This window comes from Myodes glareolus, chromosome 2, assembly GCF_982192425.1.
Source record: "Myodes glareolus chromosome 2, mMyoGla1.1, whole genome shotgun sequence".
Lineage (NCBI taxonomy): Eukaryota > Metazoa > Chordata > Mammalia > Rodentia > Cricetidae > Myodes > Myodes glareolus.
This window is the reverse complement of record NC_142027.1, coordinates 69,125,188-69,151,699: the sequence shown is the minus strand read 5'-3', so window position 1 is coordinate 69,151,699 and position 26,512 is coordinate 69,125,188. Positions and strand designations below refer to the sequence as shown.

Below are 26,512 nucleotides of genomic sequence, written 5' to 3'. Positions count from 1 at the left end.
TATTATTTACAACACTGCTTGGCCAATGATTCTAGTGTATTCCTAGCATGAGGTACGTGGCCTACCAGCAAGGTTCCAGCTAGTAGCTCACTTTTTTCTCCTCTGGCGGTTACATGCTTCTCACTGACTCCACCTTCTTTCTCCCAGCATTCAGTTTAGGTTTCCCATCTAGGTCTACTATGCCCTACCACAGGCCAAAGAAGCTTCTTTATTCACTAACCAATAAAAGTAAAACATAGGAGGATTTCCCACAAAACACACACACACATACACATGTATATCCATACTTAAGCAAAGGTGGAATTTATTAAACAGAGGTTTTAGAAAAGATGGAGAGACAGCTCAGCAATTAAGACACTGGCTGCTCTTCCAGAGAACCTGTTCATTTCCCAGCACCTGTGTGGCAGCTCACAACCGTCTGTAACTCCAGTTCCAGGTGACCTAATGCCTTCATCTGTCCTCCATGGGTACCGAACATTTGCAGTGCACATACATTCATTCAGGCAAACACTCAAACACATAAACAAAATCAAAAAGAAACTTTTAAAATGCAGTTTGATTCTCCATAGGATAAAAGGGTAAGCAGTAGGATCTAGGTGTTTATCTGACTAATTTCTTTCTCTGCTTTGTTTTTATTTCTAAATCTTCCTTCTGGGGAGTTGGAGAGATGGCTCAGTGGTTAAGAGCACTGGCTGCTCTTCACATAGTCCAGACTGACCTTGAATTGGCTATGTAGTGCAGTCTAGCTTTCAAAGCCTAATTATCTTCCTCTACTATTAAGTGCTGAGATTACAGGTGTGAGTTATCAACCCCAATACCCTTCCCACTCTAAATAGCCTTTTGGTTTTTTGTTAGTTTTTTTGTCTGGGGAGACAGGGTCTCCCTAAACACAAATATACAACATAACAAAACAGGGTCTCACTAAACACAAACACACTAAACAAATACACAAAACTCTGGCTGTACTGGAATTCATTATGTAGAGTAGGCAGGCTGGCTTTGCATTCACAGAGATTCACCTGCCTTTGCCTCCCAAGTGCTGGAATTAGAGGCACAAGCCACTATGCCTGGCTCTAAAACTTCTTGACAGCTGTCCAACGTTAGTGAATCTAGTGGACTCTGCCTCTCTGAAGACACAACTGTGCCTTTCTGTGATTCTATTTGAGCAAGCTGGAAGTTTAATTTTCCAACCAATTAACCAAATTTCGGCATTCAATTCTTATATCCTAGTTAAGTATTACTGTGACTTTAAAGAAACTATCAATTCTGAAGTAATGAGTTTTGATTAAATTTACTTTTTAAAAACCACTAGGATCCCCTCCTCCCCCCGTCAAGAGTTTCTTTGTGTAGTCCTGGCTGTCCTTGAACTCACGGAGATTCACCTGTCTCTCTGCCTCTGGAGTGCTGAGACTAAAAGAATGTGTCACCATTATCTGGCAAAAACCACTTGGACTTTAATTGTGTTGTAGAAGTATAGTAACAAACATTTGGATGTTTATAGACATTATTTCCACTCTAGCAGATAAAATCAATAAATGTCATATCCCCACTCCAAAAAATGAAAAAGGAAAAAAGAGAAGCTAATCCCATTTCAGTGTCACATTATTAATCCCACAGTTAATGCTTGTAAAACACAGGCTTAGGGGCCTAGAGAGATGGCTCAGGGGTTAATTGCACTGTCTGCTCTTCCTGAGGATCCAGGTTCGTTCCCAGAACCCAGATATCTGTTAACAATTGTTTGCACTTCTGTTCATATGGAACCAACACCTCACACAGACATACACATAGACAAAACACCAATGCACATAAAATGCAAGTAAATAATTTAACAAACAAAGAACTCATTCTACTCATTCTATACCAGATGAAGACAGCACTTCTAAGTATTAATCTAACACAAAGAAGTGTCCTCTACCAGACTACCCAATAGTACTTGAGGTTTATAGAACAGAACACTAAGTTTAGCTGGCAATGGCCCAAAATTTCCTCTGGGGAACACAATTTTTTGTTGTTTGTTTTATTGGACAAGTTCTTACAATATAGACAAGGCTAGCCATGAATTGACAGAGCTCCGCCTGGAAACGAAATTTTAACCATAAGGAAGACAAAATAGCCAGTTAACACGCCTTGTCACAAATGAATCGGTCCCATTTATTAGGTTCATAGAAAACATAGCTGTATAAAACTCACAGGGAAAAATGGCCGTATTTGAAAACGGCTACAAGGATCAAAGAAGAGCACAGGATGGTAATGAGCAGAGTCACAGAACACACTAAAGAGGTATGAATCGTCAGTCCCACTGGAACTTGTAGGGTCAAGTTCTTACGTATCTGTGGAGAGAGGGAAACAGAAAATCAGAGGCATTTAATAACTGTAGGTGCTCATCTACATCTAGCTCCTGCCAATCAAGGCTCTAGAACTTCTCACAGAGGGGCAAAAAGAATGAAACAGCCAGAAGGTATGGAAGGCAGCTGTGGAATGCATACTTCTGGACATGACATGGCTATTGTCTGTATGGGCCCACAGAAGCAGGAGTTACAGGCACAAGACATGTGTAAGATCAAGCCAATCAAAACTCCAGCACGGTTGGGGGCGGAGCCTCTGAGGCTCCACAGCTAGTGGAGGAGCTACAGGCAGTTGATGGCTGCTGAGGGAGGAAGACTTAGTCCCCTTTGGGGACATGTCACTGGCAGGTTGCTCATGCCCCCGTGGATGGCCACACACCCATGTGTACATGGACAACACTGACTAGATTCATTAGGTTATACATACTTTTTTAAAAAGAGGACATGAACTTGGGAGGATGTGTGGCACTAGGAGGAGTAGTGGTAGATAGATAGATATTATCAATATACATTGCATAAAGTTGGGTGGGTTTTTTTTTGTTTTTGTTTTTGTTTTTGTTTTTTGCATTTCAAGACAGGGTTTCTCTGTGTAACAGCCCTAGCTATCCTAGAACTGGCTCTTCAGACCAGGCTGGCTTCAAACTCAAGAGATCTGCCTGCCTCTGTCTCCTAAGTGCTGGGATTGAAGGATTGCTCCACCACTACCCATCTTTGTTTTCTTTTTTAAAAGACTATTTTTTTATTCTTAAAAGTTTTCTTTTCTTAGCCAGGCATGGCGACCCATGTCTTTAATCCCAAAACTTGGCAGGCAGAGACAGGCAGATCCCTTGAATTTGAAGCCAGCCTGATCTATAGAACAAATTCCAGGACAGCCAGGGTACACAGAGAAAACCTGTCTCAAAAAAACAGAAAAAGAAAAATTAGAGTCACTTAAATATATATCTCACTGTGATCTCAACATTTCTTTGATTCTCTAACTCAAAAGTTTACATTACTTCTAACTTTACTTTTTCTTAAGAGACAGGGTCTTGGGCTGACAAGATAGCTTACTTAGTGGGTAAAAGCACTCACTTGCTATCCAAGTCTGATGTCCTAGGTCTGATTTCCCAAACCCACAGTGAAAGGGACCCTTGCTGTGCAGTGGTGGCTGTGCCAGGTCACAGTAGCACATGTCTTTAACCAGCACTTAGGAGGCAGAGGCATGAGGATCTGAGTTCAAGGCCAGCCTGGTCTACCGAGCAAGATCCAGGACAGCCAGGGCTACACAGAGAAACCCTGTCCAAGGGGGGAATAAAAAGAGGAAGAAAGAAACCCTGGATAGGAGGAGAGAACTAACTCCTAAAAGTGTACTCTGACCTCTACATATACACATACACACACCACTAATAATAAATAACAAGGAAAATTAAAAAGAGAGATAGAGAGAAGGATCTAATCTCAAACTCCCTATGTCATTCAGGCTGGCCTGGGATTCATATTCCTTGTGCTTTAACCTCCTGAGTACTGGGAATACACACATATTACATCATACTTTCATTTAAAATTTTAATTTTTCTATGTTGGGGTTCGAACCCAAAGTCTTCCACTTGATAGGCAAGCACTCTTCCACTAACTCACATTCTGGGTTCTCCTTTCCTATAAATGGTATATCCCTTTTTGGTTTTGTGTTATTTTAGTTTGACGCAGGGTTCACACAGCGTAGACTGGCTTTGAATCACTGTGTGGCGGAGGATGGCCTTCCTGCTGAAGGAAACTGAATGCATCTGCAGTTTTTCTTTGCCATGTCACATCTTTACAAAGGATCCCAGCAACACGTATACTCTAAACCCCACCAGCTCCCAACTCAAATGATACTGCCTTTACTCACTGTGATCATCAGGAGCAAAGAATCTTAAAACAAGAAAGGTGCTTTGTGTTAGAATACAGCATGCTAACCTTTCAACACAGCAGCACTGAAGTGAGACAGTGCTATTTAAAAGCAGCATAAAGCATCTTACTGATTTATACTGCATGCTCCTCCACCGGCACATCTCTTTACTCTTCAAAGCACAAGGAGCTGCTACTTCTGCCTGACCCCAGCATTTCAAAACAGGGAACTCTGAAAAAAGGGGGAAAAACAAGACATCAGAAACCTTATCTTTGGATTCAAGGCTACAGCTTGCCTTGCACTTCATCAGGAACCGTTCATGCTGGGATATGAGAATTCAGACATCTCTACATACAGCATAGATGGCGTGGACCCAACTGTAGATGGAGACTGCATTTTATTTCTCAACCGCCCAGACTCAAATAATCACACAGAAACTATGTTAATTACAACACTGTCTGGCCAATAGCCAATATACTGGCTAGCTCTTACAGCATAAATTAACCCATTTCTATTAATCTGTATATCATTACAAGGATGTGGACTACAGGTAAGGTTTTCTGGTGTCTTTCTCCTTTGGCAGCTACATGGCATCTCCTTGACTCCACCTACACTTACTCTATTTATCTATCTATCTATCTATCTATCTATCTATCTATCTATCTATCTGTTCAGATTTCCTGCCTGGCCGTACTCTGCTAAGCCATTGACCAAAACAGTTTTATTCATCAACCAATAAAAGCAACACATATACAGCAGGACAGCCCACACCCATCATCACATGCTGGTATGCTGGTGTTCTTTCTTACGTGGATACCTAAGAAACATGAAATTGCAATGGTGACCGCAGAAGTGAAACATGTTTTGTTAACAGATGCCATTAAAAATATAATGTGATTTTTTTGAAGTATTATTTTAAAAAAGACATCATTATTTCAAAAACCTGTTCTAAAGAATATAAATTATATTCATAAAAATGAACACATCTTCAGTACACAGCCTGATAAATTTCTATATCAAACATCAACACAAAGAGCACTCAGATCTAAACAAACTATCAGAATCCTGTGTGTTCTCTCAGGAGAGACACATCTTCAAAGCTTAGATAGGACAAGCAATGGCATCTTGAACAGGAGCAGAAAACACGACGGGATAAAGAAAGTGGACAGAGTGGAAAAGCCTTTAACATTCCTGTCAGGAAAGGCTGAACAGCGACAACATAAGATTAAAAATCCCCCTCTGCTGTCTATTAGTAACAACCTCGTTAGCTTTATAAGAAAGCAGGGACTGGTCTCTTAGTTAAGAGCATTTGCTCTTCTTTCAGAGGACCTAGGTCCAATTCCCAGCACCCATATGGTGGCTCACAACCATCCATAGGTATGTATGTGGTACATATACATACATGTAGGCAAATACTTATATGTAAAATATATTTAAAAGCAAAACAGAAAGCAGCAAAGGGGAGGTAGATCACTATAAAAAGGAGACACCCTCAAGAGTATAGCGATCCCATCACTCAGGAGTATGAGGCAATAAAGGAAGTTTAAGGCAAGAGTGGCCTATACAAGAAGATCCTATCTCATTCCCTTCCCCTGAAAACAGAAATGGCCAGATATGACACGTCTACTCATAAAAGAACTTAGTATTACCTATGGTCTTGCCAAAGGAACCAAACATGAATGAAACTGATTGTATGTCTGGACTGGTGCCCAACGTGGGGCAACTACATTCACATAAAACCTGAGGGAGCTTGAAAAAAGACTCTAGACAGAAAAGAACAGAGTTTAGTGCAGCTTCTTGCATTTTTTCCCCCAGATGAGCTCTGTTTGCTGGCAGCAAGCAGGGGTGTCACGGCTTCTTTAAGAAAAGGCTTATTGACTCAGCATAAGAAACGGCAGCTTCCTGGTTAACGCTGCCAGTACAAACTCTGGCTCTTTCAGGAGGCCAAGCACTTAAATAGGGTTTGTGAGCAGCATGTTACAAACTGCTTAATGGCACAAAATAGATCTGCTGCATACGTGCATGGCTTGCAGAGGCAGTGAACATGCCTCCGCCATGTTGGACTGGGCAGAGCAAAAAGGCAAAGCAGCCTTAGTTCTAGCCACGCTGCTTAGCATGTTAAGAAGCAGTCCTGGTCAGAAAAAGATTACAGATATGCAATAAAAACAGATTCAGGTGAAAAGACTTCTGAATGGGTCCAAGTGTTGGATAAATGAACATAAGCTTGAGAGAGAGAGAAGAGAAAGAGTATAGACAGTTATAATATAAGAGTACAGACAGTCATAGGTTAAAGGAGTAAAGATAATAAAACAAACATTAAACTTATAGAAAAAGTAATAGAGTAAGAACAATAAGCCAATAAAGATGGAATATACATAGAGAATCTGGGTTATGTATATTATTGTGTTTTCTTTGAATTTTTTGACTGTAAATGAGCTAAATACAGAGAGACATTGTACGGGCTGCTAAGTTAAACCAACATACATATTTTAAAAGTATCTTGACTTCAAAATTTGGGTCTAAGGCTATGTTGCTTGGGAAAAGAGGTCCTGCTTTTGTTTCCACAGAAGATAAGAACGTGTGGATTCCTTCCAGACTAATGTGGTTTGATGGACCAAGATCCCCTGAAAGGTCTCTGTAAACCCCTAAAATTACTTTGCCCAACAAGAAGCAGTAAGCAGTTTGGAGAGAACTATGCCCAAATTTCAAATATTGTTTATAAATGTTTGTTTACATTTAAAGGGGGATATGTAATGCATAATTAAGAAATGTAAGTTAGTAGATAGTCATCTATAATAATCAAGCTTGTAGTCATGTTAGTTAGGTTTTCTAGATATATAGAGATATATTTCAGATAGATATTCTCCAAATCTTTCAAAGGCTAACAGAATATGGCACTTAAAATGTTTTAAAAACTTAGGACTTTTCATGACAATGAGACACATCTACTCCTGGCAGTGCCAATTACTTCAAGAGGAAGATGAGCATCGAAGAGACTCCTTATGGAGTTTGTTAGCCGTTTGGGAAAGAAACTGCTCTTGCCAGGACTGCTTGATGTTATGCTATATGAACTGGACATGCAGAATCCACAGAAAAATGACTGCTGAAGTTGCCTAAAGAAGGTGAGACAGTTCTTCAGGGTTCCTGCTTCATGAAAGAGTCTGCCAGACATTCTGCAGGACATAGAAGAAAGTGACTAACAAACTGTCAATATAGGTGGAACTGTCTTTGAAATTTCCTGCTTCATGGAAAAGTCTGCCAGATACTATGGGCCTGTAGACTGAAAATGGATACTCCAACGTTACAGAAGAACTTTGGGTGACTGTTCAGGCAATGAGATGTCTCTATCAATCTTACAGGTTTGGAAGTTGTTTACAATGCACTTCCTGTTTACTTAGGTAATATTATATCCTTCTGAAATCTTTGATGGAGTTGAAAAACAGATACTCATAATTATAGTTTTCCTTAGTTATGATAAAAGATAAAATAGATATAAATATTATAACTGTAATTCTTGTTTTATACCTGTTTTGTTATATGTAATTTTACTATGTTAAATTTAGACAGAAAAGGGGAGGTGATGTGGGATTCCCCTCTGTATGCTGTGAATATGTTTTATTGCCATTCATTAATAAAGAAGTTCCTTTTGGTCAATGGCTTAACAGAGTAAAGCCTGGTGGAAAATCTAAACAGAGATGTAGAAAGAGAGCAAGCAGAGTAAGAGAGAAGCCATGGGCTGCCGCAGGAGACAGATGCTGGATGGAAGCTTACTGGTAGGCTACAAGCAGATGGTAATATACAGATTAGTAGAAATGGGTTAATTTAAGACATAAGAGTTAGCCAGAAATATGCCTAAACTGTTGGCCAAACAGCGTTGTAATTAATACAGTTTCTGTGTGATTACTTTGGGTCTGGGAGGCCTGGAAACAAATGAGCATGCTCTGACTACATGGAGCTAATCCCAGGAAATAAGCGTTTTACATGAGTGCAAATAGGAAGGCCCAAACTGTAAGAAAGAAACCTTCAGATCAATGGGCCTTCCAAAGAATCTTAAGGAAAAGAGAGAGACAGGTGAGAAACAACAAAACTAAAGAAATTTAATAGAAATAACATTTTTTTGTTGCTATTGTTATGGACAAGACTAAAATTATAGTATTTAAGACTCATGCTCACAGACAGGTGGTGGTGGCACACCTTTAATCCTAGCACTCGAGAGGAAGCAGCAGATGGACCTCTTGAGCTTGAAGTCAGCCTGGTCTACACAGTGAGTTTTAGGACAGTCAAGGATACACAAAGTAACTCTGTCAAGAAACGCCCCCAAAAAGATTCATGTCCATTAAGGAAGTGAGGGTCGGGGATGGGGAGAAGACTCAGAAGTTAAGAGCACTTCTTGCTCTTCCAGAGAACCTGTGTTGGTTCCAGCATGCACAGTGGGTGAATCACAACTGCCTTTAACTCAGCTCTAGGAGACTGGACACCTGTTTCTACCCTCTCCAGTCACTGTACTCCCAGGTTCACATACCCACAGATAGACATCCAAATATACACAGAGTGTTAAAAATCGTAGATAAAAGCGGAAGTGTGTTAAAGTCAGTAAAATGAGTTAGTCTTAGAAAGGAAAGAGGACACTCTGATAGGGACAGAACACATGGGCCAGCTCTGAGAGCAGGTGGAAAAGTCCCGTTTCACCTTTAAAATGCTTATTACAGTTAGTGTGTATGTGTGCGTGTGTGTGTACACATGCACCTAGCACACACGTGGAGGTCAGAGAACTTGCAGGAGTTGGTCTCTCCTTCATTATGCATACAGCTGGTCAGGCCTAGCAATAAGAGCCTTCATCTTCCAAGCAGTCTTACAGGCCTGCAGTTTTATTTTCTGACCTGGGTGGAACTTATAGGTATCTATCTCACAGCAACTCACTACAAGTTGATAAAGGAGGATGTGTTTGCCATTCCTGTCCTTGACTAAGGCCTGCCACCACACCTTTAGTCTTAATTCTAACCCTCACCTTGGTCACAGTACATCAGTAAGTCCGGGTTGTTGATGACAATCAGGGTGTCTCCATCCTTCCTATGTGGCCGGTGATAGCGATAGTGCACAGGCAAAGAGGCCTGGAAACAATCGATGCACTGTGCGTCTTGTCGTGCATAAATGAGGATGTCAGATTCTTTGGACAAATAGTTGGGAGCTTCTATATTAAAACTTTCTGATAGCATCACTGCCTGTGGGAGAAAAAACAAATATTAATCAAGAAGAAAATACTAATGAAGAAAAATAAAATGACAAAGGTAAAACCCGGAGACTGCTGTACAGAGATGCAGAAACAGTGAGTGCATTCCTGGTACAGGCCATTTCCACCCCGTTTCCATCCTCACAGGATGTGATCCATGAATAATAAAAGCAAACGGGGAACAACTATGACAAAACCGTTTAACTTGTGTTAGGCTGAAATGACTGGTATCATCCTGGCCATTTCCTGTTCTTCGGTGAGGTAAATGGTGGTGAGTAAGCCAGAGCACCGCAGGCAGGAAGCCAGGCAAAGGTCAGCAACTTTCTAGAGTGGGTATACAATGGAAATGTGAAAAACAATTTTATTTTTGTGGTGCTGGGGCTCAAAACCAGGACTTTATACACTCTAGGCAAGGGATCTACCACTGAACACACTTACCAACCTCAAACAAATTACGCACGCGCACACACACACACTGTCTCACTGTGTAGCTAAGGCTGTATTTGAACTTACTCTGCAGTTCAGGCTGGCCACAAAATTACCAATCTCCTGCCTTGCCCTAGCCAACTATACTATACTTACATCATTCCCAACCAGCAAAGCTCTGAGGGATGCTCCATAGACAGAAGGACTTGTCATGCACGTCTGACCACCTGACTTCAAACTCTGGAATACACGCTGGAAGGAGAGAGCTGCCTCCCAGAGGTTTTCTACCAGGCTAGGGCAATGGCTCAGTGGTTAGAAGTACATGCTTCTCTGTCTTCTAGACCAGCAATGGAAAGTACATTGGATAGCTCAAAAACACCTGTGAACCCTAGTTCCAAAAGTTCTGACATCCTCTTCTTGACTCCGTAGACACCCATGCGCACAAATCCTCATACAGACAAATATGTAAATATAAATAATAAAAATATAAACAAATCTTTTAAAAAAGAGTTGTCCTCGGATCTGTATGTGTGCCATGGCATGCACACCAGCACCAACACTAAATAAAATAGGGGCTGGAGAGATAGACGGTTCAGTGAGGGATGAGGAGCTCTTACGGTGGACCTGAGTTTGGTTCACAGTGCCCATGTCGGTCAGCTCATAACTGCCTGTAACTCCAGCTCCAGGAGATCTAATTCCTCTTCTGGTCTCCACAGGCATCCATACATACAAGCACAAGTCCACACAACACACATACGTATACACAACTAAAAATAAAGTAAAAATTATGTGTTTTTAAAAAAGTACTAAGAGCACATGATAGCACAAGCTTTTAATTCCAGCACTTGGAGGTAGAAGCAGGTGAATTTCTATGAGTTCAAGGCTAGCCTGGTCTACATTGTGAGTCCCAGGCCTGCCAGGGATACATAGTGAGACCCTGTCTTAAAAAACAAAAGCAAACAAAAATTAAATGTGTTAGAACTATTTCAAAATAGCCATCCTAAGCCAGACATGTTGGCACACACCTATAGTCCCAGCACTTAGGAAGCTGAGGTCCTTTTTGTCTACATGTGAGTATACATGTGTATGTGCACACACACTCAAATAACATCCATGTACAAATTTGTGTATCAAGAGGACAGCCTCAGGTGTCAATCCTTGCCTTCCAACTTATTTGGGACATTGCTATGCAAGCCTAGCTAACTTGTGAGCTTCTGAGTTATTACTAATTTTTTGTTTGTTTGTTTGTTTCTCAAGACAGGGCTTCTCTGTGTAGCAGCCTTGGCCGTCCTGGAACTCACTTTATAGACCAGGATGGCCTCGAACTCACAGAGATCCACCTGCCTCTGTCTTCCAAGTGCTGGGATTAATAGTGTGAGCCACCACTGCCAGACTCAGACCCATAATTATTTATTTGAGATTTTTCTTCTTTCTCATATAGTCATTTAGTGCTATGAATTTCTTCCTAAATATCTTTAGTAGCAACCCACTAATTATGAGGGTCTATTTTCACTTTTATTTAATTCACTATTTTTTATTTCCTTTAGAAATATGTATTATGCTGGGCGCACATCTTTAATCCCAGCATTCAGGAGGCAGAGGCAGGCGAATCTCTGTGAGTTCAAGGCCAGCTTGGTCTACAGAGCTAGTTCGAGAATAGGCTCCAAAGCTACAGAAAAACCCTATCTTGAAAACAACAAAAGTAAGATGGAGAGACAGAGGAACACATCCTGTGTCAACCTGTGGCCTTCACATGTGTGTATACAGGTGTATGTACAAATGCTAGCACACATATACACTAAAAAGAAAAGCAAAGAGCCAGTATGTCTTTCCTATTAACAAAGCTAAGCACTATCTATCAATCCTTAATCTTAGATGCAGAGACATACACAAATACACATTAACTTTCTTAGTCACTAAACTATGAACTATACCACTGAAAAGTATTGAGCTACTTCAGGTTAGGTGGCTTAGTCCTGACAAATGTCATTCATTTGTTGAAGAACACACCTATGCTATTACAAAAAAAAAAAGAACTTTTAAAAACTTCAACAAAATTTAAACCACCATGTTGTCTTATCTAACATTTTATCTTAATTCAAATCATAGCATGCCTATATTAATTTATCTTTAAAAATTCCCCAGTAGCTGTCTGTACCTCTGTTACGTTTCTCTCTCGTAATGAAGCCAACTCATATGGATCCACAAAAAGTCCTGCTGGGATGTGATGTTTAATTAAGAGCCGGCAAGTCTGTAAGTCCTCAATGCTTTCTCCAAATTTCACTTTTATTAAAAGGTCTCTGTAAGACAAGGACATTAAAAGTAAATCTCGTCACTCAGTTATTAAATAAGATAGATTAACATAACATCCATAATAGCATAGACACTATATTTCAAATCATTTTCCAAGAGTAGATTATCATGTCAAGTGAAATATTCACACCACAAGAGATCACCCATTAGATGTCTCATAATTCCTATCATGTGCCATAGCACAGCATTAATGTAAAAACAGATGAAGATCAACAGAAAGAAAATCCAAAAGAGTTCAGTTTCCAGCACCCATGCCAGGTGGTATACACCAGTCTTTAACTCCAGCTCCAAGGGATCAGATGTTTCTCTTTAGGTACCTGCACTCACGTACACATACCCACAGGAACACACATGCCCACAGGTATACACATTTACCCACAGGTGCACACACACAACTGTACTCACATACACATACCACAGGCACATACATGCCCACAAGTGCACACACACAACTGCACTCACATACATACCACAGGTACACACACACAACTGCACTTACATACACATACTCACAGATACACACATGCCCACAGGTATACACACTTACCCACAAGTGCACACATACAACTGTACTCACATACACATACCCACAGGTATATACACTTACCCACAGGTATACACATACAACCGCACTTACATACACATACCCACAAAGCACACACACTTGCATTCATGTACACATACACAGGTATACATACCTTCATTCACTTACACATAACACAGGTAAACACACCTGCATTGACTTACACATACCACAGGTACACACACCTGCCCAGCTTTCTGTTCGGAGGCAAATTCTGGACTATAGTGCAGAGGAGACCCAAGCACAGCACAGTGGCTTCTGTTTAGGGAAATAGCAAGATGGGTGGCTAGAGACGGTAGTGGCTGGGAAGCCACATAAGAAACCCCAGAAAGGAAGGAGCTTATATTAAAAATAAAGGGGGGAGGGAGACTACTGTTGGGATATATGATATGAGAGAAGGATAAATGAATAAATTTTTTAAGAGCTTAAAAAAAAAACAACAACTGGGCAGTGGTGGCGCATGCCTTTAATCCCAGCACTTGGGAGGCAGAGGTGGGCAGAGCTCATGAGTTCGAGGCCAGCCTGGTCTACAGAGCAAGTTCCAGAACAGTCAGAGCTGTTACACAGAGAAACCCTGTCTCAAAAAAACCCAAAAAAGTTTAAAAAAAAAATCCAACTAGAAATTCCTTGCTTTTGCTGAATGCTAAGGTAAGTGTAAATAAGAAGTCAAGAAGAATGGGGGGAAAAAGTGACGAAGGAGCTGAAAAGTAAAACATTCCAAACTTTCATGCACGATCAGAAAGCATTCGAGTTCTAACATCAAAACGTAAAACAGAAACATTCACGGCAGACCCCAACAGGGTAAAGTCTTAGACAGATTATCCCTGAAGAGAAGAGCGCTGTAACTTTATAACTAAACAAACAAAAAGCTTACAGGGTCAGGACAATAAATTAAAACCTCTACTAACAGGAGGAAGAGCCCAACAGTCTTTAAAGGAAGAAAAACAAAGTCTACAACTACCAAAGCTTTGGCAGGGTTCAGCATTCAATCAAATATGACTACGTATGTCAAGAGCCAGGAAAATATATGAGTAACAACCAGAAAAATACCAGCTGACAGGAAGACCAACGCGGACCTGCTGCTTTTTGTCTTGTCATGCAATTGATGTACTGAGTTACCTTTGATTTGGTCAGCAAGAAAACCACTACCAGGTACGGCCTCTGGGGCTGGTTAGAGTTTGTTTTATTTTGTTTTTGTCAAAATAAGTTAGGGTCTATGAGAGGGGGAAACTTCAGTTGAGACAATGCCTACATCAGATTGGCCTGTAGGCAAGTCTGTGGGGGAATTTTCTTAACTGAGGTTTGATGTGGGAGGGCCCAGCCCACTGTGGGTGGTGCCACCCTTGGGCAGCTGGGCAAGACAGCAAACTGAGCAAGCCATGTGAGCAAGCCAGTAAGCAGCATTCCTCTGTGGTCTCTGCTTCAGTTTCCTCAGTGATGGAGTGGGACCTGAGAGCTGTAAGATCGAATCCAACCCTTTCCTTCCCATGGTACTTTTGATTCAAGTAGGGTTTCCAGAACTAGAAACCCTAACTTAAGACATGGTTGAACCTCACGCCTCCAGAATAAGGAGCCTAAACAAATGTCTTTTCTTTATGCTGTTAAAAAAGAAATGGAATAGCAGCTAGACATTACAGTCTTTATATGGGACAGGAGAGATGGCTCAGGGATTAACAGCACTGGTTGCTCCTGCAGAGGACCCAGGTTTGATTCCCAGCACCTACATGGTGGTTCACAACCATCTGTAACTTCAGCTCCAGGGGATCCAATGCCGTCTTCTGACCTCCTTGGGCACCAAGCATGCATGTGGTACATACACACAAACATACATGCAGTCAAAATATCATAACATAAGATGAATAAATTTAACAAAAAATTTAAATTTTAATAACAAATCTTATAAATATACCTAATATGTGAAAGGATTTAAAGATAAGCAAGAATATTATGAGGAAAAGGGAAGTGTTTTTTAATAATTATTTTCTGTCTGGATACATGTGTGGGCATGCACTTGCCATGGTTCACATGTGAAGGTCAGAGGACAACTTGGGGGAGTCAGTTCTCTCCTCCACCACGTGAGTCCTAGGGCCCAAACTCAGGTCGTCAGGCTTGGTGGCAGGACCTTTACCTACTGAGCCATTTAACAGCCCAACTTCGTTTTTAATTTTTAAAGACTTGATTTATGTAACTTCAAATTACATAAAATAGAATTTCTAAGTGTATGATTAGAAGCAGTTAAACTTTGACTAAGAAAAGATCAGTGGCTTGGAGGCAGCCACGGAAAACAAGGAAAAGTGGAGCATAAAAAGGAGAAAAACAAACAAAAAGAAAAAAGACTGGCCGGGAAGAAGGAACTGAAGCAGTGGACTCGAAATACAGCACACAATCGAGGAACCGTTTCAATGGCGCCCAGGAAAGGCAGGGCACCGAACAGAGACGTATGGCCCCAAACTGTCCAGATTTCATGAGAACTGTGATTCCATAAGCCCAAGAAACTTAGTAACCCCCAGGCAGGGAAAACACAGACAAAACCACACCAAGGCATGTTACTGTACAGTCAGACACTGGAGACAAAGGTACCAAAACAAGTTCATACAATATAGACAAGAAAAGAATAAGCCAGAACAAAAAGTCTGGAATTAGCTATTGGGAACAAAATCCTACAAAAAGAAAATAACACGTAAAGTATACTTGATCATCAACAGAATGCTGAGAAATGACTTTTTTTTTAAAAAAAAAAAGATAATAAAAATAAAAACAAAGTCAGTCAGGAATCATGGTATACACCTATAATCCCACCAAGTTGGAAGGCTGAGTCAGAAAGATTATTTTAAGCTCCAAGCCAACATGGGCTAAACAGCAATACTTTGTCTCAAGAAAGAAAAAGACAGGGGGCGTTGGAGCCCACCTTTAAGCCCAGCACTCGGGAGGCAGAGCAGGCGGATCTCTGAGTTTTGAGGTCAGCCTGGCCTACAGAGTGAGTTCCTGGACAGCCAGGGTACACAGTGAAACCCTGTCTCAAAAAAGCAAAAACAAAAACAAAAAGAAGAAAATAATAAGTCAGGTTTGATGGCACACACCTGTAATCCCAGTGCTTGAATAAGCAGGAGGATCAGGAGTTCGAGATTATCCCAAACCACATAGCAAATTGGAGGCCAGCCTGGACTTTATGAGATCTGGTTTCAAAACAAACAAAAATGAAAACAATTTTTCAGTTTATCCATATTTCAACTATCAATTTCTTGCTGTAAATTATGAGCCAGTATTTGAATATAACTAGAAATCAGTGGGCAACTTACCTGTGGAAACCATCTTTCAAGAATTCTTGCCTCAAAATGATTTCAGAACAAGTGGCCCTTGTACCTATAAAGATCAAGACATTAAAAATGAAAATAAGCATATTAAGAGAACTATTAAATAATTAGAAAATAACTACTAGAAAAAAGCTTTACTTGTTAGAAAAATCTAATCGTCTAATGGAAAGGTAAAAATTTTAAATGTAAGCAGTTTGAGCTACACACAAATCTATTACATATAAATCATGGAGGTTGAGAATGTCTGGTTTCAGATCCTAGTCCACCACTTAACAGCTGTGTCTTTGAGTGAGAGTTTTTCTCTGAGGTTGTCCATCCTCCTAGCTCACCAAACCTCATTAGAGACATAACAGCAACCTCTGTGTTCCCTGGTTCATACCTACATATCTTGGAAGATTGTACACTCATGCTTTGTGAAGATGTTCGGAGAGTTAAAGGGGGAAAAAAAAAGGCAAGAAAAGGAGAGGCACCTGAAGATTCAAAGAGTTCATTTACAAACGCGGGGTAAACAGAAGTCTTCATAAACTGATTCCATGCATAGTTTGATAGTTTGGATATTAAAAGTATTACTCAATGGGTAAAAATTCAAGACTGGTGAGACACTGTGTCAAAAATAATAATAATAAAAGAAACAAAAAGGAAAAAAAACATTAAATATTCGGTTGCCAGATACCTTGCTATAAAACTTTGAGTAGAAATGTGTAGGAAGGACATTAAAGGCGTGTGAATCACTGTAATAAACCTGTTATGCAGGAACTTGAAGAAGCACGCGAAGCCAGGAAAGTTAAGACTGGGAAGATTCTTGAGGGTCCCTACCAACCCTATGAAAGGGAGTCAAGAGTTGCTGGGGGCAAACTGCAGAAAAAGATGGGGGAAAACCAGAGGCTGGGGCTGTGGAGCTGCCTGCAAGCGGCTTAGTGAGCTCCAGGGTTGCAGTTTCAGGGTGGGGGTGTCACCCACGTTGGGGTGGGCTTTCTAGTGAAGCAGCTTCTTTTGCGTTATCCCTGCTCCTTGTAACTCCTCGCCCACATTTCCACTGGTAACGCCAATAAAAAAATTCATTGGTTCATCAAATTGGGATACTGGTACAAAGGTTACCTTTCTGGGTGAGTGCCCTCTCTGTCTGTGGGTCTCTCTCTCTCTCTCTCTCTCTCTCTCTCTCTCTCTCTCTGTGTGTGTGTGTGTGTGTGTGTGTGTGTGTGTGTGTTGCATCTCCCTGAGAAGCCTGTCACGCGTCACTACCTCACCCCTTCTCCTTTACACGCTGTTTGGGCATTCTCACACGTCCCGGGACTCGAAGGGTTCCCTGGCCTCTCAGCCAGCAGAAAGCAGCTTCGTGTACCATAAGCATCCCAAGACGCTTCGTGGCTGGACTTGCTTAGTACTTTTGCCACAGTGTGGCCAGTCCCGCCTCGGGACAAAGCCCGACTCCGATGTCCGGGATGGAACACCGCGCAAAGATCACAGGGAGGGCAGGGGCGCACGCGGCCTTTGTTGCTAACCTCCTCCCGGCCCTGGTACCCGTAACACCGCGGGTGCTCCCCACCCGCGCCCACGCTCCGCGCGCACTCCCTCAGCCCCGGGCCCTTACCAGAGCTGAAGGGGGCGTCGCTGATGTCCGCGGCGAGCCTGCCGACCAGCCCAGCCGCCCAGAGGAGCAGCCAGGCCACAGCGTCGGCAGCCAGGACGCCGGAGCGCCGACGCCCGACAGGGGCGCGCGGAACGAGCTGCGGTCGCGGAGGCAGGCTGCACTCCCACCAGCCCCAGTGACTGGGACGGAGCGCTCCGTGAGCGAACGTCCTTGAGCCCACCGAGCGCTCCCACTGGGTAGCTCAGAATTCCATTAACCCCAAGTCCCTGAGAGGACCGCACTTGACTCCGCCCCTTGCCGTCCGAGCCGGGGCGGGGCGAGAAGCTGCGCAAGCGCTGTCCGTGTGCCCGCGCTGTTGCCTTGGAAACCATCCTAAGGGGGCGCCCGACCGGCGTCAGGACAGAGCACTGTCTCAGGACCACACTCGCCGAGCTCTGGCCGGCTTCCTTTCCGCAGCCGGGTGCGTGCGGGCTAGGCCTCCTGTCTCTGAGCTCACCCCATGGTTACCCCTGTAGGTTATGGCTGTCGCTTCTTTTGCAGCGCCAAGCTCCGCTCCACCTCAAAGTCGATATAATGAGTCCTCTGTGCAGTGCGGCTGGATGGAAACGACCCTCTCACTGCTGTTCAGATGTGCACTTCCTGTACTTCTTCAAGGGTAAGAAGGGTCGCCTTGCACTAGTGAGGACATCAGGAGGAAATCCGTACCCCCTTAGGTGCTGTGAGAAAAAGTCGTTGATCCCTGGGAAGAAACGTACACATGCGGCCAAGAGCAGTTAGGGAAACATGCTGTCACTCCTCCCAACTCTGGGACCGTGTTAGCAGTTTCGGAGAGCTCTAGTGCTGACCAGGCTATGAGGTCTCGGAATGGGAAAGGGTGTAATATAACATTAGAAGTCCGCAGTTAAGAAATATGGACAGCCAGGTGTGGTGGCTGACGCCTTTAGTCCCAGCTCTTGGGAAGCAGAGGCAGGCGGATCTCTGTGAGTTCAAGGCCAGGACAGCTAGGGCTACTCAGAGAACTTCTGTCTCTAAAAATAAACTCAAAAAGGAAAACTCTATAGTGAACGCCCTAAATTATCGTCAGTTGTATTGACAAGTGTGGTCGTTTGTTATAATGTGTTTAGTAGTCCTTTTAGGAAGAACACTAACATCATACTTTAATGAGGTGACCTGGGAGTAGTGCTAGTTGCTGACTCAGATCAAAGGCAGAGCACAGCAGTCTGAAAAAGCAGCTCTTTATTATGCCTAATCTCAGAGGAGTACAAATTCTCAACTCTAACAGCATAGGTGAGACTACAGATTATGGTCCTATATGGCAAGTCTACTTGGCAAACATAAAACATAAAGATAGAATCTAGGTAAATATTTCATGTTTTCTTCCTCTCTTTTGTCCCTATTTTTCTATAATGAACCAGTATAAATACTGTCAGCTTCTTAAACAAAGTGCCTATGGTTGTTCTCCAACAGAACTAAGTTACAGCTCCTGGGGCCTTGAGCGTCTCCATTCCTGCAATTGCTGTTGGACCAGGGTACGAGAGCCCTAAGTTCTCAAGACCTGGAAGCGCCCTGAAACTCTTCAGCACCTAGGCCTCATAACTTCTCTACTATTTCTGCTTCAGTTGCTTTCTTAGGGTTTCTATTGCTATGAAGAGACACCATGACCACAGCAACTCTTATAAAGAAAACATTTGATTAGGGCTGGCTTATAGTTCAGAGGTTTAGTCCATTATCGTCATGTCGGACATGGCGGCAGGCAGGCAGACGTGGTGCTGGAGAAGGAGCTGAGAGTTATACAACTTGATCTACAGGTAGGAGGAAGAGATCTGTGACATTTCCCCCATCAAGGCCACACTTTCTAAGAGTGCCGCTCCCGATAGGGGCCATTTTTATTCAGACCACCACAGGTACCTACTCTTGGAACCTTCAGTTGTCTTCGCGGGGCTGTGACTGCTGCTAGCAGGATGGAGGCTGCTACCAGTGTGCCAGTTTTACCGTGTCTTCTTTGAGTTGAGAGCTCAGTCTGTCTGGTCTGCTAGTCCTAAAGATCAAAAGCGGGAAAGAAAAGACCATTTGAAAAGGCTTTGAATGAGCCTAATGGTGTAACATGGAGCACCTGGGGCAGAACAAAGAGGGTGCGTCCCAGGTGACTCCAAAAGTGAGCGGCCAGATGGGTGCTAGGCAAGGATGCTTGAACTGAGGATGTTTACACAGCCCTTCATGCAAGTGAATATCGTGACCTGCATCACAGAGCTGCTGCTGAGGCCCTGGGATTACTGCCCCACTGTCCCTGGCATGGGTGAACACAGGGTTGCTAATGCTCAGTGAGGCTGTGCCCAGTGTGCGCTTTCCAAAGCCTGTGCCTGCTGACTGGAGTGCTCACCATGGCTGTCTTCCGCTGTGGTTCTCTGGTATCCTCAGAGAAATAGGAAGGAAGGAAGAAAGGAAAGCTGGGTCTGCCCAGTGAAGAGGCTGCTGACAGGTCCCTGCTCCAGGCCCTAGGTGTAAGAGAGGACCTGTGAATTCTCTGCCCTACATGGTCTGAATCATTCACAGAAAGAAGCCACACAAAGCTAACAATCCAAGCAACAGTTAACAGTGCTTAATATTATTTCGCAATGTGTAACAGCGCTCAGGCCCTGCCCCAGGATAATATATAGAAACCTTCGCTTATATTAATGCATAGCATTAAATAAGTATTACCCTTCTTGTGTTCCAGATATGTGCTAAGAGTTTAATGAAAATGGACACACTTCTTGCCTTCCTAGAGCAAGTAGACTAACAGGGATGATAGATAGTAAGTAATGATTTTTAAAATAGCCTTTTCTTTTCTTTCTTTTGGTTTTTCAAGACAGGGTTTCTCTGTGTAACAAACAGGCCTAGCTGTCCTGGAACTCACTCTGTAGACCAGGCTGGGCTTGAACTCACAGAGATCTACCTGCCTCTTCCTCCTGAGTGCTGGAGTTAAAGGTGTGCACCACCATCTCCCAACTGCTTAAAATAACCTCTTGATGAATAAAAGAGTTCATAAAGTATGGGATGGGGTTGATCTGGTCTAGTGAGCCTCTCAGTATAAAATGTTTATTTAGAAGAAAAACATGCTGGGGATGTAGTGTAGCTGGCAGAGTGCTTGTCTGGTATGCATGAAACCCTGGGTTCCATTTGTAGCACCTCATAGACCAAGTTTGAAGGCACATGCCTGAAATTCTAACACTGGGGGAGTAGAGACAGGAGGATCACAAGTTCAATGCCAGTATGGGCTATGTGAGAATCTGACTCAAAAAAGGAAAAAGTTTAAAAGACCATAATATTGATAGAGGGTGATTCAGACATCCTTTAAATGAAAAGTCAAAATGTTTCTACGGTCTAGCAGGTCAGTTGTTGGGCTTGCTTGAGGTTCCTGTGTAACCTCTGGGAAGAATGCAGTACACTAAGGGGCCAGACCGAAGGGCATTACCAGCTCATGTGGAAACGACCTGTATCCCAACCAAACAGAGACTCAGAGATCCAACAAACAAGGCTAGCCTCGGCCAGCGGAACTTTCAAGGTGGCCCTCAAAGTCTTGACCTTTGTTAGCCGAGCGTGTAGTTCCAGGGCACAGACTACAGCCAGATTCGCTGAGGAGAAGGAGAAAGCAGATTTATGCAATACCGACCTCAATTTGGGTTTTCTTTTTCTGAAACTTGTTCTACAGCTATCCCGTTTTTCTCAGATTTCCTCCAGTTTGCACTGAATTGTGTGTCAAAATGAAATATGTTGCCAAGAAATGTGGAATTAGATTCCAGCCCCCAGCTATCGTCTTAATTTATGACAATGAAACCGAGGGAAAGAGCCGCCAGCGCATTATGCCCGTCCGAAACTTCTCGAAGTTCTCAGGTACCCTTGTTTTATCTTGCCTCTTATCTTTTTTAATTTATGTGTATGTGTCTATGTGAGTGTTCACCTTGCATGTGGATGTCTTCAGATTCCTGAAACTGGAGTTACGAGCCTGTGAGTTTGCTGATTGAGAGTTCAACTTTTTAAATCATGTCTTTGTCAGGGACTAAATTGTTCATAAACTTCAGTTTCTGTACTGATATTTTTATGTCAGCTTGACACAAGCTAGAGTCATTTAGGAAGAGGGAGTGTCAATTGAAAAAATGCCCCCAACAGATAGGTCTGTAGACAAACCTTTGGTGCATTTTCTTGATTGATGATTGATGTGGGAGAGCCCAGCCCACTGTGGGTAGTGCAACTGCTGGGCTAGTGGTCCTGGGTGGAGTAAGAAAGCAGGCTGAGCAAACCAGAGAAAATCAAGCCAGCAAGCAGCTCTTCTCCCTGGCCTCTGCACCAACTCCTGCCGCCAGGTTCCTGCCCTATTTGTGTTCCTGTCCTGACTTTCTTCAATCATGTACTATATGACATAGAAGTGTAAGCCAAATGAACCCTTTTCCCCCTCAACTTGCTTTTGGTCATGGTGTTTTATCACAGCAATAGAAGCCGTCACTAAGAGTTTTCTAATCTATGCTTTTCAACAGTCAAAGAATTGATGTTTTAACATTTTAGAATGGTTACATGAGATAAATAACATGCTACGGTTTAATAATACTAAATTTCCTTCTCTCTCTCTCTTTAAATGTTTTCTATTTGTAGACAGCATTTTATTAGTGTCACATGGTTGCCTTTTAAAAACTATGCCTTGGAGGGGGACGACTGGGCATGTATGCCTTTAATACTAGCCATCGTGAAGCAGAGGATCTCTGAGAGTTGGGGGCCAAACCTGGTCTACATAGTGACCTCTAGGCCAACAGAGGCTACATTGTGAGACTCAGTCTCTAAAATAAGTAAAATTTATGGCATTTTTCATCCTTAGACAGTTTCTTCAGTTGACAGTTTTTAACATCCCACAAAGTAATTTTTGATTAAGAAAGTAAAAAGAAAAAAAATCCATTTGTCTTTCTCTACACCAAAACTAGGTTGGTTGGTTTATTTATTTATTTAAAATGTTTCATTTAGGGGTTAGAGAGATGGTTCAGCAATTAAAAGCACTTGCTACTCTTATAGCTGGGTCCAGTTCCCAGCACCCACTTGGTGGCTCACAGCCATCTTCTAATTCCAATTTCAGGTGATCTGATGCCCTCTTGTGGTCTCTCTTGGCACTGCACACACATGGTGTGCATACATACATTCAGGCAAACACTCATACACTGAAATTAATGGTGTGGGATTAAAAGCATGTGACACCACCAGCTGGCTCTTTTGGGTATTTTAAGAAGCAGGATCTCTCTATGTCACCTCCCTGATGCTGGGATGAGACGCAGTTATAAACATGTACTGCCATACCATCCAGTTATGGTTTCATTTATAAGGCAGGATCTAGTTAAGTAGCCCAGGCTAGTCTCAAACATTCTGTCTTCCCAACTCGTCCAAATGTTAGGAGTGCAGATGTGTGTTCATTGTGTGACAAACGATTCCTAGGGAAACACTACATATTTATGTGTGTTTATCTCACATAGGGAGGCCATGACAGGTAGCATTGAAGTTTAGTTTGGTGAGCTTTAGTAGGTTACTTATAGGAATATGGATGAGGGGTCACTTACGGGAGCAGAAATGACTCACAGACGGCTGCATCACCGACATCTGCCCCAGCATGGGTGACAGCTAACAAAACTGGGAACCTGGAACACACCGCACAGCCTGCAGGCAGCTTTGCAGGTGGGAGGTGCCCTTTTTAGTTGACTCCATTGGTCTTTGCCTTTTCTAGGCGGCTTCACTGGTTTTTGCTTCGTTTGGGCTGTTTGGCTGGTCTCCAGAGTCTTTGGCTCCTCTGAGAGTGACCCTCAGCAGTCTTTTTTTTTAAAAAAAAAAATTTATTTATTTATTTATTATGTATACAATATTCTGTCTGTGTGTATGTCTGAAGCCAGAAGAGGGCACCAGACCCCATTACAGATGGTTGTGAGCCACCATGCGGTTGCTGGGAATTGAACTCAGGACCTTTGGAAGAGCAGGCAATGCTCTTAACCTCTGAGCCATCTCTCCAGCCCCAGCAATCTTTATTCTAGGGAAGGAAGGGCCTAGTGAATCTGATCAGCTGTAGGGATTTCCTGGAGTTAAATTGTTTAGTTTTTGTGTGAAGAAGCTTCTCTATAGGATGGAATGCTTGTTTTGTTTTGTTTTTAATTAATTTATTTATTTTACATTCTAACTGGAGTTCCCCTTCTTCCTCCTCTCCTATTCCCTCCTCCCCCACCAGATTGGTATGTTTTAATCTCAGAAAAAATATAAATAAATTGCTATATAACAGCATGATTATACCCTACAAAATTCAATTTACTATAAAAGTATAGTTCTAAAGAATAATTATTGATTTCAATAGGCCCCTTAGGCAGTTTGCTACCTTGGAGCTGGTGATCTCGGGGTTGTGGTCTATCTCAGTCTTTCCAGTATTGGTGACGAATGTGTGCTGTCTGTACACTCTTCTTCCTCCTAGACTGCACCAGAGCTGCTGAGCAGTTAAAGAATAATCCACGGCACAAGAGTTACCTAGAGCAGGTGTCCCTGAAGCAGCTGGAGAAGCTGTTCAGTCTTTTACGAGGTTACTTGCAGGGGCAGAGCTTGGCAGAGACCATGGAACAAATTCAACGGGAAACAACCATTGACCCCGAGGAAGACCTGAACAAACTCGATGACAAGGAGCTGGCCAAAAGGAAGAGCATCATGGATGAACTTTTTGAGAAAAATCAGAAGAGAAAGGATGACCCCAGTTTTGTGTATGACGTTGAAGTTGAGTTCCCGCAGGATGAGCAGCTGTCCTGCAGCTGGGACACGGAGTCAGCTGACGAGTTCTGAGAGCTCCTGCTCCGTGTCCATGAAGAACAAAGCTCCGTCCCAGAAAGTCTGTGCACGCTAACAGACATATAAAACCAAGATGCTTGCATGTGTTGCATAGCCCTATGAGAAACACAGAAAAACAGCTTAGGAATTCCGTTAGAGATGGCAATCCAAAGGGAAGGTAACTCAGAAACTTGTAAAGAGAAATTTTAATAGTATTACTCAGGAAAGAGATTAGAGCCTGGTTTCCGATGAAGGCTGAGGAAGGTGAGAACCTGGATTACTGCAGTAGAATAGCAGGGAAGACTTCCCTCAGCAGAAAGGGGCCTGTGCGTGGCCCCCCAAGGCTCCAGATGTTTCTAGATGAAGCAAAGGGGGAGGGTGCGGTAAAGGGACATGACATAGACATTTTTGAGAACAAGTGAATAATTATAGTCCGACAAGATTGGAGTTAATCTGTGTTCATTATGTCTGCAAATTTAACTCTGGGGTAGACAAAAGCACCTGCAAAATGCCTCACAGCTGCCAGTGCATGCAACACAGCCAACAAAGGCAGTTCTGGCCCTCCACGGTCAGGAAGTACACTAAAGTTGTTCTGAAACCCAGAACCACTTCCTGTGAGAGGCTGGTTTACACGGTGGGAAGTCCACCCGCAAGTGAGCAATAGGTTCTGCCTGTTGAAACCTGCTCAGGAATTTAGAGGTACAGTGATCTCTATTTAACAAGGCCACCATGTGCAGGTGTGTTTGCTCTTACTAGAATATTCTCTGTGATAGAAAGCATCTGTTTTCCACAATAAAACTATTATTCATTGAGTAAAGCTGTACCTGGGAGTGTTGAGTCTTACCAGTTTTTCTTTTCCTTTCCTTCAGTCTGGTGTTTTGTTTGTCAGGGTTCGGGTAAGTTAGCAGACAAAGCAACATGCTTTGTTATGGCATTTTCACAGCTGCATCAATATCCTCTGCTCCTGCCCCACCCCCACTCTGTGTCCCCTTGTCTTCTTGCTGATCCCCTTCTTCCCAAGTCACCCCCTTTTGTTTTTGTATCATGTGTGCCATTACCTTCTGCATCCCTTAAGCTCCTTCTTCCCCCTTCAGTGTCCTCTCTAGCCCCACCCTGATACACCCATATAAAACACTAGAGTTTGGCCAGGTGGTGGTGGTGGTGGTACACCTCTTTAATCCCAGCACACAAGAGGCAGAGACATGTGAATTTCTGTGAATTCAAGACCAGCCTGATCTACAGAGCGAGTTCCAGAACAGCCAGGGCTACAGAGAAACCTGTCTCCAACAACAATAAAAAAAAAAACCCTAGATGTTGTATAGGAGAGAAAATGTGGCCTTTGTCTTTCTAAACTTGGTTTATTTTATATAGCATGATGATTTCCTTTTGTCTCCACTTCCTGTAAATAAAATTACATTGTGTGTATGTATATATTTCCTTTACTAATTTCTTGATGGATATCTAGGCTGGTTGCATTTCCTAGTTGTGAATACAGCAGCAGCAGACATGGATGTGCAAGTGTGTCTGTAGTTGTTGACTTAGGAGCAGACATGGATGTGTGAGTGTATCTATTTTTGTTGATTTAGGAGCAGACATGGATGTGCAAGTGTGTATGTGGTTGTTGATTTAGGAGCAGACATGGATATGCAAATGTGTCTGTAGTTGTTGACTGAGGAGCAGACATGAATGTGCGAGTGTGTCTGTAGCTGTTGACTTAGGAGCATCAGACATGGATGTGCGAATGTGTAGTTGTTGACTTAGGAGCAGACATGAATGTGTGAGTGTGTCTGTAGTTGATTTAGGAGCAGACATGGATGTGCGAGTGTGTCTGTAGTTGTTGACTTAGCAGCATCAGACATGGATGTGCGAGTGTGTAGTTGTGACTTAGCAGGAGCAGACATGAATGTGCGAGTGTGTCTGTAGTTGTTGACTTAGGAGCAGACATGGATGATGTGCGAGTGTGTCTGTAGTTGACTTAGAAGCAGACATGGATGTGCGAGTGTGTCTGTAGCTGTTGACTTAGCAGCATC

At 42.7% G+C, this 26,512-nt stretch overlaps 2 protein-coding genes across 5 annotated transcripts; one reads left to right on the top strand and one right to left on the bottom strand.

The window, feature by feature from the left end:
* Positions 1 to 2,127: 2,127 nt before the first annotated feature.
* Pigx (phosphatidylinositol glycan anchor biosynthesis class X) lies at positions 2,128 to 17,910 on the bottom strand (the record flags this gene model as incomplete). Its single annotated transcript, XM_085676762.2, has 6 exons — positions 2,128 to 2,330; positions 4,343 to 4,443; positions 9,221 to 9,434; positions 12,027 to 12,168; positions 16,064 to 16,127; positions 17,670 to 17,910. Coding segments are annotated over 6 exons (906 nt in total), but the record flags the coding sequence as incomplete, so codon positions are not given.
* A 122-nt stretch (positions 17,911 to 18,032) lies between these two features.
* Cep19 (centrosomal protein 19) lies at positions 18,033 to 25,911 on the top strand. 4 transcript variants are annotated; one of them, XM_048454006.3, is made up of 4 exons: positions 18,185 to 18,324; positions 20,386 to 20,463; positions 21,379 to 21,542; positions 24,139 to 25,911. In XM_048454006.3, the coding sequence occupies exons 3-4, from the start codon at positions 21,413 to 21,415 to the stop codon at positions 24,495 to 24,497; spliced, it is 489 nt and encodes a 162-aa protein (XP_048309963.1). In that variant the 5' UTR covers positions 18,185 to 18,324; positions 20,386 to 20,463; positions 21,379 to 21,412; the 3' UTR covers positions 24,498 to 25,911. The 4 variants fall into 4 exon arrangements, with proteins under 4 accessions (XP_048309961.3, XP_048309960.3, XP_048309963.1 ...); XM_048454005.3 differs by having other exon boundaries at positions 21,361 to 21,542; XM_048454004.3 differs by lacking the exon at positions 20,386 to 20,463 and having other exon boundaries at positions 18,033 to 18,324.
* Positions 25,912 to 26,512: the final 601 nt, after the last annotated feature.